The sequence below is a fragment of the Echeneis naucrates genome, chromosome 21 (genome assembly GCF_900963305.1).
Source record: "Echeneis naucrates chromosome 21, fEcheNa1.1, whole genome shotgun sequence".
Taxonomy (NCBI): Eukaryota; Metazoa; Chordata; class Actinopteri; order Carangiformes; family Echeneidae; genus Echeneis; species Echeneis naucrates.
In genome coordinates this window covers 4831549-4844371 of record NC_042531.1, presented here as the reverse complement: position 1 = coordinate 4844371, position 12823 = coordinate 4831549, and the positions used below count along the sequence as shown (strand labels likewise).

The 12823-nt window shown below is 42.3% G+C and overlaps 2 protein-coding genes across 4 annotated transcripts; one reads left to right on the top strand and one right to left on the bottom strand.

The window, feature by feature from the left end:
• The first annotated feature begins 268 nt into the window (after window positions 1–268).
• LOC115062340 (growth hormone-regulated TBC protein 1-A-like) lies at window positions 269–4305 on the top strand. 2 transcript variants are annotated; one of them, XM_029530992.1, is made up of 8 exons: window positions 270–479; window positions 921–1066; window positions 1161–1319; window positions 1398–1522; window positions 1797–1893; window positions 2381–2553; window positions 2641–2826; window positions 3412–4305. In XM_029530992.1, exons 1-8 carry the CDS (start codon window positions 424–426, stop codon window positions 3511–3513), a joined length of 1044 nt encoding a protein of 347 aa, XP_029386852.1. In that variant the 5' UTR covers window positions 270–423; the 3' UTR covers window positions 3514–4305. The 2 variants fall into 2 exon arrangements, with proteins under 2 accessions (XP_029386851.1, XP_029386852.1); XM_029530991.1 differs by having other exon boundaries at window positions 269–479; window positions 2381–2826.
• On the bottom strand, window positions 4292–9189 carry lamp1b (lysosomal associated membrane protein 1b). 2 transcript variants are annotated; one of them, XM_029530993.1, is made up of 6 exons: window positions 8824–9189; window positions 7434–7633; window positions 7214–7342; window positions 7023–7089; window positions 6246–6410; window positions 4292–6144 (listed from the first exon to the last, which is right to left on the bottom strand). In XM_029530993.1, exons 1-6 carry the CDS (start codon window positions 8882–8884, stop codon window positions 6005–6007), a joined length of 762 nt encoding a protein of 253 aa, XP_029386853.1. In that variant the 5' UTR covers window positions 8885–9189; the 3' UTR covers window positions 4292–6004. The 2 variants fall into 2 exon arrangements, with proteins under 2 accessions (XP_029386853.1, XP_029386854.1); XM_029530994.1 differs by having other exon boundaries at window positions 7434–7630.
• Window positions 9190–12823: the final 3634 nt, after the last annotated feature.

Below are 12823 nucleotides of genomic sequence, written 5' to 3'. Positions count from 1 at the left end.
GGCGTTGTTCGAGTCAGGCCACACCTGTCAGCACTAAAGAGGCTGAGAGGACAGCAATAGGACAGGACAGCAATCTGTAATAGGAATAACTTTTATTTACCAAAAAAAAAAGCAAATGACTGTTATAACAAGATACTATTATGAAAACCACTTCGTCCTCGCAGCCTGTGCAACGGAAGAGCAAACATTCTCTGCTCTTGCTCTTCCTCCAATTGTTTTGCATATAAATAAAGCAGGAACCAGACTGTTTGTTAAACTGGCCCCTCCTCCTCAGTGAGAGCTGTAAGGTGACACATCCAAAAACTCAGGTCGCTTTGTTATTTACCTCCACAGCAGCCACTTCTTCTTGGCATGAAATAACCTCCGCGGTGCAACAGTTTCATAACCCGGGTGGACTGTTGAAGCTGCAGCGTACGACGCGCAATGGAGAGCAACATTAACGCTGCCTGGCCTCAAACGTGTGACAATGACGGTGAAAGGTGAGTCTCATGTTGTGTTCGTCGTTCTTTCTGAGCCTTCAGGTGGACAACAGATGGAGGAACATTCTTGTTGCTTCCTGCTTTTATTGGCATCAGTTTCTTTCCTCATCATCTCACTGTATTTGTACTTTTTATTTTAAAAGCTGCTGTAAGGCCCATCACAGCTTAGTGTCATTATGTGGGAGAAAAAAAAACAAAACCATGAAACGTCTCGCTCCGGATCTCACTTGAAAGTAATTCAAAACTTAGTCGTCATCCAGTGAGGGAATATGATACGTCAGCTGCAGAAACCCAACCCAGAGGAGGCCGTTGTAGTGTCTGTCATCAGGGGATGAAAAGAAGAAAGAAGGGTGGGAAGGAACGTGACCCCTTCATCACAGTATTTATCAGCTTTGTGCGTTGGTTTGTGTGCGGCACTGGACTGTGGATTTGCCCCCGCAGGACTGACCCCTACGGCTTTGTGAGACCTCATGATTTTGAATCCTACAAGGAGATGATGAACGAGTACGTGGCTGTTCTCAACAGACGCTCCATCAGATGGTCCAAGCTCCTTCAGGAGAAACCTCACGTGGAAAAGAATTTAACAGGTAAAATACACACACACCCAAACGCACGCGCTGTCGTCTTGATTGCGTTGTGTTGTTTTTTTTTACTGTGTAATTATAACATCTGTTTTGAAAGTGAAGCGGTATGTGCGTAAAGGTGTGCCCAATGAACACCGTGCCAGGATCTGGATGGCCGCCAGCGGTGCCCAGGAACAACTGGAGAGCAGCCCGGGTCATTACCAGTCCCTGCTGACCATGGAGCACGACGCCAAGCTGAAGGAAACCATCCACACAGGTGAGAGAAACGTCTCCATACCCTTCCCACCATCCTCATCACCTCAGGTGGTAAATAGGAATCGTCTGTCTTTGGTAGATATGCACAGGACCTTTCCTGACAACGTCCTCTTCCGGAGCAAAGCTGAGCCCAGCCTGCAAAGGGCTCTGTACAACGTGCTGCTGGCCTACGGGTGCCACAATAAGGCGGTGGGGTACTGTCAGGTGAGACAAACGCTCCCCTTCCTGACGCATGACGTTGGATCTGTTTACTGAATGAACGGCTCCGGCTGCTTCCTTATTTACTGGAACTGACAACAGGAAGCTGCCACAGCTTTCTGTGCCACAGAGACAGACCTCTGTACAGCAAATTTTACTAATTTAGGTCAAATCATATTTGTTTCCACTTTGCACTTTGTCTTTTATGTCATCACAGTTCAGTTGACACGTTCATTCTGTTAAAATCGCTCTCTGATGTGTTTTTGTCTGTTTATTCCAGGGCATGAACTTCATTGCAGGCTACCTTATCCTCATCACAAAAGATGAGGAGAAATCCTTTTGGCTCTTGGATGCTTTGTTGGGCAGGATCCTCCCAGGTTCATTGTTTTTTTTTTTTTTAATCCTCTCACACACAGTTAAGGTACTTGGATGACTCTGCGGCACAGAGGTCTGCTCAGGTTGAACAAAGGCAAGTCTATACTGACAATTACATCAGGTAACCAAAGTCGATGTATTGTGCCAATACAAATGGCTGAAGCTTTAAAGTCAGTAACATCCAAATTTGGGAACCAAGATTTGTCTGTTTTGTAATGCCAGGTAATTAAGACAGTAAAACTATTTATATTATCGTTGTATCGTATAATAATATAAATTAATAATGCAATGGCCCCTTTAATGGTAATAAAAAAGAAAGCTGAATACTAGTGGACCCAGATTTGAGCCTTGTAGGACTCCATGTGTGACATCCTGTCATAAATTTAAGACCTTCAACATTCAGATCTGACCTAAAAGATGCGTCGAAATAGCCAACCAGCATGTCACTCCTGCAAAAACATGAGCTCATCTCGATGTGGTATATTGTAGATTACTACAGCGCAGCCATGATGGGGCTGAGGACCGACCAGGAGGTTCTTGGGGAGCTGGTGAAAGCTAAAGCTCCAGCAGTAGGACAGCTGATGGCCCAGTATCCCGGCATATGGACCCTGGTTGTGTCACGGTGGTTCATCTGTCTCTACATTGACATACTCCCAATTGAGGTGAGGAATATCTGCACAGACAAAGGAGGAACAGGAAGGGAGGTTCAATCATTTCCCAGTTACGCTCCTGGTTTCTTGTACTTGCAGACAGTTCTTCGGATCTGGGATTGTCTTTTCTACGAAGGCTCCAAGGTTCTTTTCCGTGTGGCCCTGACGCTCATCATCCACCATCAGCCGGAGATCTTGAGAGCTCGCTCTCTGCCTGAGGTGTGCGATTGTTTTAAACAGATCACCTGCGGCACTTTCACTCTGGATTGCCACACCTTCATGCAGGTGAGACGAACAAAGACGGTCTGGGAAGCTAATGAGACTGCTGTTTCATACGGCACTTTCTTCCCCTCCAAGTCAGTTTCCATATTTGCTCATCCTTTCAGAGCAGATCTAACAGCAGCATTAGATTTCCACCGCTGGCAGCATTTATAATTACCTTGACAGGTGAATATTTGTTGATTTATCATTGAGCGTGTGCAGTCACCATCACAAGTTTCAGGTTTCTAAGCTAATATCCTCAAAATGCCTCGTTTTGTCCAGATAATTATTCTACGCCCAAATATGTTCAGTTTACTATCACATCAGATACTTTCAGGCATTTTTCCTGAAGAATCTATTTAAAGTTTAATTGGTTATCTCAACTTCCTGCAGGTAAATGTTCTGTTGCTGTATTAATAAATTCACTGAAGACTTCTAATATAACACGTAATATATCAATAACATATTATACCATATAAGCAGGGTCTATTCCAGCTCTTTCCATGAAGAACCTGTGAATACTTGAGTTACTAGGTGGAATTAAAGACTCAATGTAAACAGCCTAAATGTTCAGATGTCTGTAAAGAAATCATCTTCATCTTTCTGCAGAAAATCTTCACGGAGCCTGGGAGTCTCTCAATGGCAACTATCGACAAACTGAGAGAGAAATGCAGACAGCGAATCTTGGATGAAGAATCTGGACAGCCGTAAAATCTTCCACCATTCCTCCTCGTTTCTTATCGGGAACTTTGTCCCATTCCTAACTGGGAGCTTTGGACGTATTCAGCTCAAATCCAGTAAACTGTATATATGAAGGACGCGATTAAGCTTCTCAACTCACATCAGAATATTTGAACCTTTTTCTGAAATCCTCTGAGTATCTACAGGAAATTTTCAAGCTCATCAGACCCAATGCCTTGTGTGTATTGTATTTAAATCTGTCGGGACTAATAATGAGTGGATAAAGCTTGTGTTTTGTTTCTGCAGATAATTATTGCGAGAATGCAAATTCTACTTCTAATTCTACTCTGTTTGATACAGATGCTGCCCTCTGAGAAGGGAACTTTTTTTTTTTTTCATGTTGGCACACAACAAAAATAATCACCCTCATCTATTTCCTGAGTTAGGGGGAAATGCCTTCGTCAAACTAAGTTTAATGGGACGGCTAATTTTACCAAGTGGCTCCAAACATGTAGCTGCATATTAAATTAAAGCTCTCCTGCACCAACTGAGTCCTTTCAGAAATCTAAGATCCTTATATCTGAGGCACAAATCAAAAACATTGTAACAAGTGTAAAAAGACCTTTTCTTGGTTTTATTTTGATCATTTAATGAACACGCTGCAGGTGAAAAGTTGGAAGGACTGTGAAAACTGTTAGATGTGTTTGTGGAATCCACCCTACATTTAGATGCAGATGCCCTCGACTATCCAAGGAACAGGTTGGACGACTGATTTACTGTATGTAGGCAAAACAAAAAGTAAACCCCGTCTTGTTCATTCTCTTTTATTGACCTCTCCTTTAGAAAACAGTTCAAACAAACCATTAAAACCTTAATTCACTACATGGATATTTAGACACAAGGAAGAAAACCATAAAAACCAAAACATAAATAATGGTACTTTATCCTATTACATCAAACAATGCATATTAATGGTAGTTACAGTACATGAAGGCTATAGGCTACGAGAGACAATGAAAATGTCCCATACATGGCAGCACACTGTCAGCAGGTGAGCGAGTATCTCTGAATATTGGCTTATCTGAATTCCATCCATGTTACAGCTGGGAAGGCACTGATGAACCAGACCAGAATATTTTGGCCATTTTAAAACATTACATGGGACTGTTTGGAGGACTTTAGTGCAACTTCATTCCCTTCAGCATCCAAAATCCCAAGTGGGGCCCAAAGAGGGAAACAAAACAAACAAACAAACAACAACACCCAGCCAGTGGACTTCACCAAAGCAACATTATTGGGTTCTTAAAGTGGTGTCCTGAGCTTTTACATGCAAGAAGCCAACGGAACCTTTAATAGATTGTTTTTAAGCAAATCCTGGTGTGCATCTACTTCAGGGACAGCAGAATCCAAAATATATTAAATCATCACTTTGGGAAATTCATTTATTTGCTTTGGAGGAAAGTGAAATGGAACAATTTTTGTGTCTGGGAGAAAACCAACCTGGATCCGTCCAAATACAACTAAATCCACCTATCGGCATTCATAAAGCTTAAAGTTGATACCATATTGTTTCTTTCCTCCAGAAATTTCAGCTTCTACTAAAGTAATAGTCTTGACTCTGATCAGCATTCAAAACTAATTTGATCTAATTTTTAGTCTAATTTGATTATTTAGTCTTCCTATTAAGCCAAGCCAAACTTCATCTTGTGTGTTATTGAGCTCATATAATAATTGGCAAAAAGGTAAATGAGCACATTTCCAAAATGTTAAACTTCTCTCAATGAAACGGGGGGGGGGCACGTTCAAAAAGAAAAATGCTTCCACTCCTACAAAGCTGGCAGATAAATCTATAGTACCTACACAGAAAGATACTGAGCACATCTAAGAAGGAAATACTGGCATTTCATTGCTCAGGTCAGTGGACAATTAATGCACACATGTAAAGCAAAAACTAACCCGCTTCCCCACGTGTCCTTTCCAGGATTAGGTTATGTGCTTTTAGCATGTTCCCTACAGTCAGCATATGTGGCCTAAATGGAGTGATGCAATAAAAAATGTCAAATCTTTACTTTCTGAATAAGATTCAGTGTAACAGCCAGAAATATTCCTTTTATAAGAAACCTTACTTGGGGCCTGACCACTAAAAATGGTCGCCCCAAAACGGGTAAGAAAAGCTACAGTAGCAATTCCCTCATATCCCATAATCCCTCAAATTTCCTTTCATAGAAATCATAAATAGTACAATACAAGTTGAGGATACTTATGGACCCTCTGATCAACATCCTCGGCTCTACATGGTACCTTTGCCTCCTCGTATCAAAATCTCCAAACAATGACAGAGGGGGTCAGTTCAGAAAGCGCATATCAACCTCACAAAGTGATAGTGACTAGTGTTATTGGTACAAAGAACAGCACAGAGACAGATGAACGATGAGGGGAGAGAGGGGCACAAGGTAGTGTGTTAAGTCTTGTAATACAGTGGTTAATATTGTGGGTGTCGCGCTGAGAGTGAAGAGCCACCTCAGATGGTTTGGTAGCCAGCGTGGCTCCTCTTCCTGCCAATGAGGTAGGCCAAGAGCACGATGAGGACGAGGCCTGCTAGAGCTGCTCCGACTATGATGGGGATCAACATGTCGTCTTCATCCAGCTGGCATTCCTCAGCTGTGAGCGTAAGACGTGTAAAAAAAATGAAACATTACAGCAAGAAAGCAGGAGACTTGTTTCCTCCCGTTTCGCTTCACCGTAACAAAGCCATGTTTTACCTGCTCCGAACTGCTTTCCTGTCAGACCAAAGGGCTGCACCTGCACCTGGAAGGTGTTGATGGACAAAGTCGGGACCACAATCAGCGTTTGCTCCTCTCTGCACATGTACGAGTACCCCAGGGTGCCCCGCAGGTAGTCAAGGCTATTGTTATGGACGTAGACGGCTTCAATAGATGAAGACAGAACAGACAGTGAAAAGACAGGAAAGAGGACAAAGCAGGCCAAAGGTACATTTACATAATCTAATTTAAACCCTTCTTAGAATTACTGTGACAACACAATCTGTATTACCTGGACACGTCACATAGTGAATGACACAGTAACATCCAATACCCGGGGCTTTTTATCCCACCTCCCAAAAAACCTCCCGATGTGTCAGCAAGTATAAAAGCTATTTGAAGTGCTTCACCAAATGTATCACTTGTCATGGCTGCTGTCACAACAGCAAGTTTAGTAGTGTGAAGTAAAAAATTAAAAAAAGACAGCACAGCAGGACAATATTTTAATAGCCAATGAGCTTCTGAAAAGCACCATTGGTTCAGCTTATGTCCACACTGCTCTGTTTTCATGAATGAAAACGATCATTGTCCAGACCAGCATTTCAGCTCCATTTCAGAGACGACCTGTGTGCATACTAACACCTGTGAAAACACTCCCAGCTGCTGTACACTGAATCTAACAAGTGACAAAGACACATAGAAATTACTATACTAATAACTAGTTTTGCTTAATCTGATTGAGGTTTGTATGAAAACTGGAAGGTAACGTGCACTCACCCTTCATGTCTGGCCTGGCTGCTGACAGCAACACTCCACTCAGGTGATACTTATTGGAGGTTGTATTCTGAGAAAAGATTTAAATGTCAAGTCCTGTTCCAGCTGCCATCTAGTGGTTGTTTCAGGATGCATGAGATGAAAAATAGAGAGTTGTGATGCACAAAGCAGCGAATGCAGATGCTGTTACCTACCAGGGAGAAGTAAAAGGTGAGGTTGGTTTTCTCTGCATCCGTTATGAGCTGCAGGGAGGCACTGTCTGCATCACATGATCCAGAGCTCTTTGTCACATTGGGCTGAATGTTCACAACATCCTGCACAGTCTGTCAATAAATGATGCAACATTCAGCATTTAAACCCTGCAAATTGGTGTGGCTCCAAATCTGTGTTGGCATTGTCTGTGTGTTTGAGTACCTTATTTTGGGACAAAGAGCTGAAGGTGATGTTGAGCTGGAGGCCCATGGAAGCCAGCAAACAGACAGTGCCATTACTGCTGTTTACCACATAGTTTCCTCTCTCAGGTCTGCTGGGGTCTTTGTGTGGAGCAGCAGTGGCTGGGGCAGTTGTAGGTGGGGCAACAGCAGCAGCTAATCCCTGGTGCAGGGCAGCGCCTGCTAAAAGGCATTCACTTATTAGTCACTTCCAACATAAATGGAAGGTATAAGTACGTAGCTAAATACACATACATTACAGGACATATAATAAATACAAGTTATGAAATGCTGATTCAGAATTTTTCTCAAAAATTGAAAATGGCATATCTGTGAGGTTCAAGTACAAATTTACCATCAGAGAAGGTGAAGAAGGATAAAAAAGGATAAAAACTTTAGGTTGGTTAAAAATGTTGTTTTACTTAAATGATGACTGTTTTTCTGCCCACATTAAATCTTTTGAGTTTAAAATGAATTTTACGAGAGATGATTTTTGACATAAGAGCTACTTTGGAGCCAGTTGTGCTTCAGTATGCAAAGATACCAAAGTGTGATATGGCATCATGAAACCTTTAGCAAACCTTTAGAGTTCAGCAGTTAAACTATACAAATGAGAGGCATTTATGCATTAATAGCTTCCATACTTTTAATTTACAGCAAAGGATGTAAATGTAACTTTCAAGCATTCAAGGCAAAGTCTCTCTAGATGATTCAAGACATCTTTCAATCCACCTCCATTTTGTCTGTGGATTATCAAATAAACTGACTGTTATTCTGCCTCTGGAGTCGTCCATTGGTTTTTGGTAGGACAAAGAGTTTAAACCCCAGTTTTGCATTGGCCAAACAACCAAATAAGGTCGATTTCACTGTCCAGTCAACATAGTTAGACCTGAGCAATGCTTAACAAGCTGTTTCAGATGTGAGGCTGGAGAAAACCTGCCCATCCAGACTGGATCAATCTCTGCAGAACCTGTTTAACCACAGCACCACATTCATCCAACCTTTAAACATTTCTGATTTCTCCAGACTGCTCAGGTCCGTGATACTGACCCGGAGAACGAATAAGGCAGTTACACAAATGTGGATCCTTTTATTCAGTTTTCAATAAACAAGGTCCACATCAGAAACCATTAACGGCCTGGACTGAAGGGAAGCCGCTTCCCATGTGAGGATTAAAATAAAAAACCTGCACAAAGGGATCTTTGGTGAGTCCAGACCTGCAGAAAAACACAACGAGGCAGCCTGTGAAGGCCTGACAGACTTCCAGCTGCAGGTCTCTGCAGTTTTAAACTCCCGCTAGCCGACTTAGCATCAACAGCGTCTCTTCACCAGCCGAGTCATTTGTGACCTTCGGAGGTTCAGAACCAGCTCACCTAAAACCACGAATAGCGTCAGCCCGAGGCTCCACGGCTGCACAGCGCCGATCTGCGTCATGTTTGTGGGTCTGTCTTCACCGCAGGTCGGGACCAAATCACGGCGGTTCTCTCGCTGAGAGGCTGCTGTGCTAACTGTCTAAGCTAACGTTAGCTTCAGTCCGGCGGCGGCAGAGAAGCCACACAGAGCTCCGATTTAAAGCGACTCAAAGCGGCTCTTCTCGGTCAGAAGGTGTCGGCGACGTCTCTGCCTACCCTGACATTGTTTGTTATATATATATGTTTTAGTATTTATGTATTATTTATTTATTTATTTATTCAGCCTGTCGCCGGATTTCAGACTTCACTAGCGGCACCAGCGCGAAGACTGACACCAGGTCATGTGACCCCGCTTTAAGAAACAGCCAGAAAGTCACGTGACCGGCAGCCGCTTGTTTACGTCGTTTCATATTTCAAAGATGGATTTATTCAATATGCAATAATAATAATAACTAGAAAATTCCAAGAAATTTTGAAGTGCCACGGGTCGGCGTCCCCTCGCCCGTCGTCCCCTCGCCCGTCGTCCCCTCGCCCGTCAAAGCAATCCAGCTGAAATTTCCGTCCGGAGAACCGATTGACCTTGATTCAGTCAGTGTGTCTGTATATCTGTCTCTTTGTGTGTCTGTGTATATGTGTGAGTGCATCTGTATATCTGTCTCTGTGTATGTCTGTGTAAATGTGTGAGTACGTCCGTATATACGACTCTATTTGTGTCTGTGTATATGTGTGAGCGCGTGTCTATATCTGTCTCTGTGTGTATGTCTGTGTATATGTGTGAGCGTGTGTCTATATCTCTCTATTTCTGTCTGTGTATATGTGTGATTGTGTGTCTGTATATGTGCGAGTGCGTGTCTCTGTGTGTGTCTGTGTATATGTGTGAGCGCGTGTCTATATCTGTCTCTGTGTGTATGTCTGTGTATATGTGTGAGCGTGTGTCTATATCTCTCTATTTCTGTCTGTGTATATGTGTGATTGTGTCTGTGTATATGTGCGAGTGCGTGTCTGTGTGTGTGTCTCTGTATATGTGTGAGCGCGTGTCTCTGTGTGTGTCTGTGTATATGTGTGAGCGTGCGTCTATATCTCTCTATTTCTGTCTGTGTATATGTGCGATTGTGTCTCTGTGTGTGTCTGTTTATATGTGTCTCTGTGTGTGTCTGTGTATATGTGTGAGTGTTCAAGGTCAGAGGTCAAGGTCTTCTGAGCCGTTTAAACTTTGAACGGCGTTTCTGTGACAAAGTATGACGAAGCAGCGAGGCTCCAAAGTGAGGTGGGTTCAATCCACAGCAACAGCTTCACACAGACCTGTGCTGAGGGACCTGCGGTTGCCACGGTGATTTGAGAATTCAGTCTGGTCAGAGCTCAGACTCCCTCCAAAACTCTTCCAAAATTGGCTTTTGACCACCTCCCGAACTACTTCAAATTGCGAGCAAACCGTAGCTCCGTTCCCAAAAGCGAAAACACCGTGAGAGGCAGAAGAGTCTGGGGATTCCAGCAGTCTTTGTTTGATTTGAAAAGTCCTTAAAATGAGCGTGTAGGGACAGTGCGAAGTCAGAGTGAAATTGTTTTTAGTGAAACCTTGATTTGCATTGCAGTCAATTGGGGCAAAAGCAGGTGTTGCTGGCGCTCTGAGCGCTCCTGTGTAAATTTGGTGAGGAGTAGAGCTCTCCAACTTAGATTTTCTGAATCCCAAGACCTGTGTCTACGTTTTCCCAAAAAATCATTTGCCTCCCTTTCACGGTTTGGCCGTGAGCTCGAGTTAAAAATGAAAATGTGGGTGAATTTTTCACAGTGCTCTCACTCTAGTTAACGAGCCTCTCCACTCTAACTTGGAGGAAAAAGTGAATCGGACTGCTCCTTTGAACGCTCGTAGTTCGAAAACCGTACGGTTTAGGAGAAAAAGGTTTGATGTTCTGGAAAGAGCACAAGATTTCCTCCGTTTTGACGTTTGAATGACATTTCTAGGCGCACGTATGACTGAGCTACGCGACTGAGAAAATAGGTGAAATTCGGAGGCGATTTTTCTCCAAACCCCATTCATTCCTATGGAGAATTTTTGCTGGTTTTTTGGGAATAACTTTGGGAAAAATGGGAATATCGACTACCCAGAACTTAGCACACTTGTCCCGATCGAGCCGCACGTTTTGATATATATATTGTAGGGCTACGTCAAGCGGTACGACCCGCATTAACTGCCGAAAATGTGACGGAATAATAATAATATTAAGAAGAATAATAATAAGTATGGAGAAGATTAAGTAGTGCCTCGTGCTATGCACAGAGGCCACTACTTCTACTGTGTAGAAGTAGTGCCCTCTGTGCTTATAGCCCGTGGCACTAAATAACAATAATAATAAATACTCTACTTTACTTTATTTGGCTGTTTTCAATTCATTAGTACCTCTGTGTTTCTGCACTACATTTTAACGGCAGCTGTTATTAGTTAATATTTGCATTTCGCGTCAGAAACTAAACAATAAATAAATAAATAAATATTATTCTGAACTAATAACCTATACAAAGATTTCATGTTGAAAAGAGTGAAAGGCCATCAGTAAGATAAGGTCACATATGATAAGAAAGCTAACAGAGGCCAAGTGGTCAGTAGAATATAACTGATAGTACTTTATCTTAAGTAATGACCTTTAATATACTGGTATTTCCACATAATGATGCAGGTATTTTTAATCTTCTATTCCTCTCGTCAGGACCCAAAGTTGCTGGTCGATGTAATCATAATCTGTACATACTGGTCACGAGGAGACCTAATTACATTGTACAACTTGGAGGACAAAGTCCAGGGTCCTCCTTTTGAACAAAAAATAAATAAATAAATAAATGCAACATTTGGGTTTAAGCAAAAACAAGGTCTCAACGGTTCATCAAACCAAGTAGGAGTGGAATTGGTCAGCCCCTGGAAAACCAGACGTGAGGCTTCCCTTGAGCCTTAAAATCAGGGATTTAAATCAGAACAGTTGTGGAATGGAAACATTCTTTCACTGAAATGGATCCACTGAAATGGATTTACTGGTGCATATACCTCACATGTAGACAAATGTGTAGGTGAGAGTCCGCATCGCAAATAACAAATGTCCTCTCACATCGGCCATCTACAAACAAAATATGGACACGGGCCGTATCATTTGTACTTGATTCTCGTCCGCTCTGAAGGATAAGTCAGCATATTTTTGGATTTATTTAACAGCTGTTTTTTACATATCAGACACAGGATTGGCATTATTTATGTATATTCAACTGAATATATATCATTTAGTTTCACGCAGGGTCCAGATGGGTTCAGCTAGGTGTCGGATTAAAGGTCAGTGAGGTCAGACCTCAGAAGGCGTGGAAAATTCATCACACTTGTGTCAAAGTCGGCTCTTTGCACAATCAAACCCGGCCTCGGCTATCGGCCTGCCGGTTCAATAGTTTCCTCTAGTTGAACCTTTAGTTGCAATTGTGCAACTAAAGCCAGACAAAAAACTTTAGAAAGCTGCAGAGATCACATATGTCAGAAGTCCCCCCCCCAACACACACACACACAGACACACACTGACTTTTCTGTATCACGAGGCAAACTCGTCGTTTGACCTTTTCAACATATATTTACTAAAGCACACTGTTTGCAGCTAAAATTGCCAAATCAGTCTTCATGAACTATTTCCCATTTCTCTCATTAACTGCTGACCAAAAAGTTTGTCTCTCCTAACTATTATTATTATTATTTGTTTATTTAATTTATTTTTATTTTTGTAAGGCAGGAAGTGTTTACTTTGGTAACACTTTAATGTATCCAGTGTTTCATGATAATACTCTTAAAAAATATTTAATGTTCAAACTTGAAGCAACACTTAAATATACTTCATGTATTGATGCTAAAACTGTGCAGAGCAGGTCTTGAAGAACCACGACACACTCGGTGCGTGGGTGTGAAGGCTGCACAACACTTTGAAGTTCACACAGC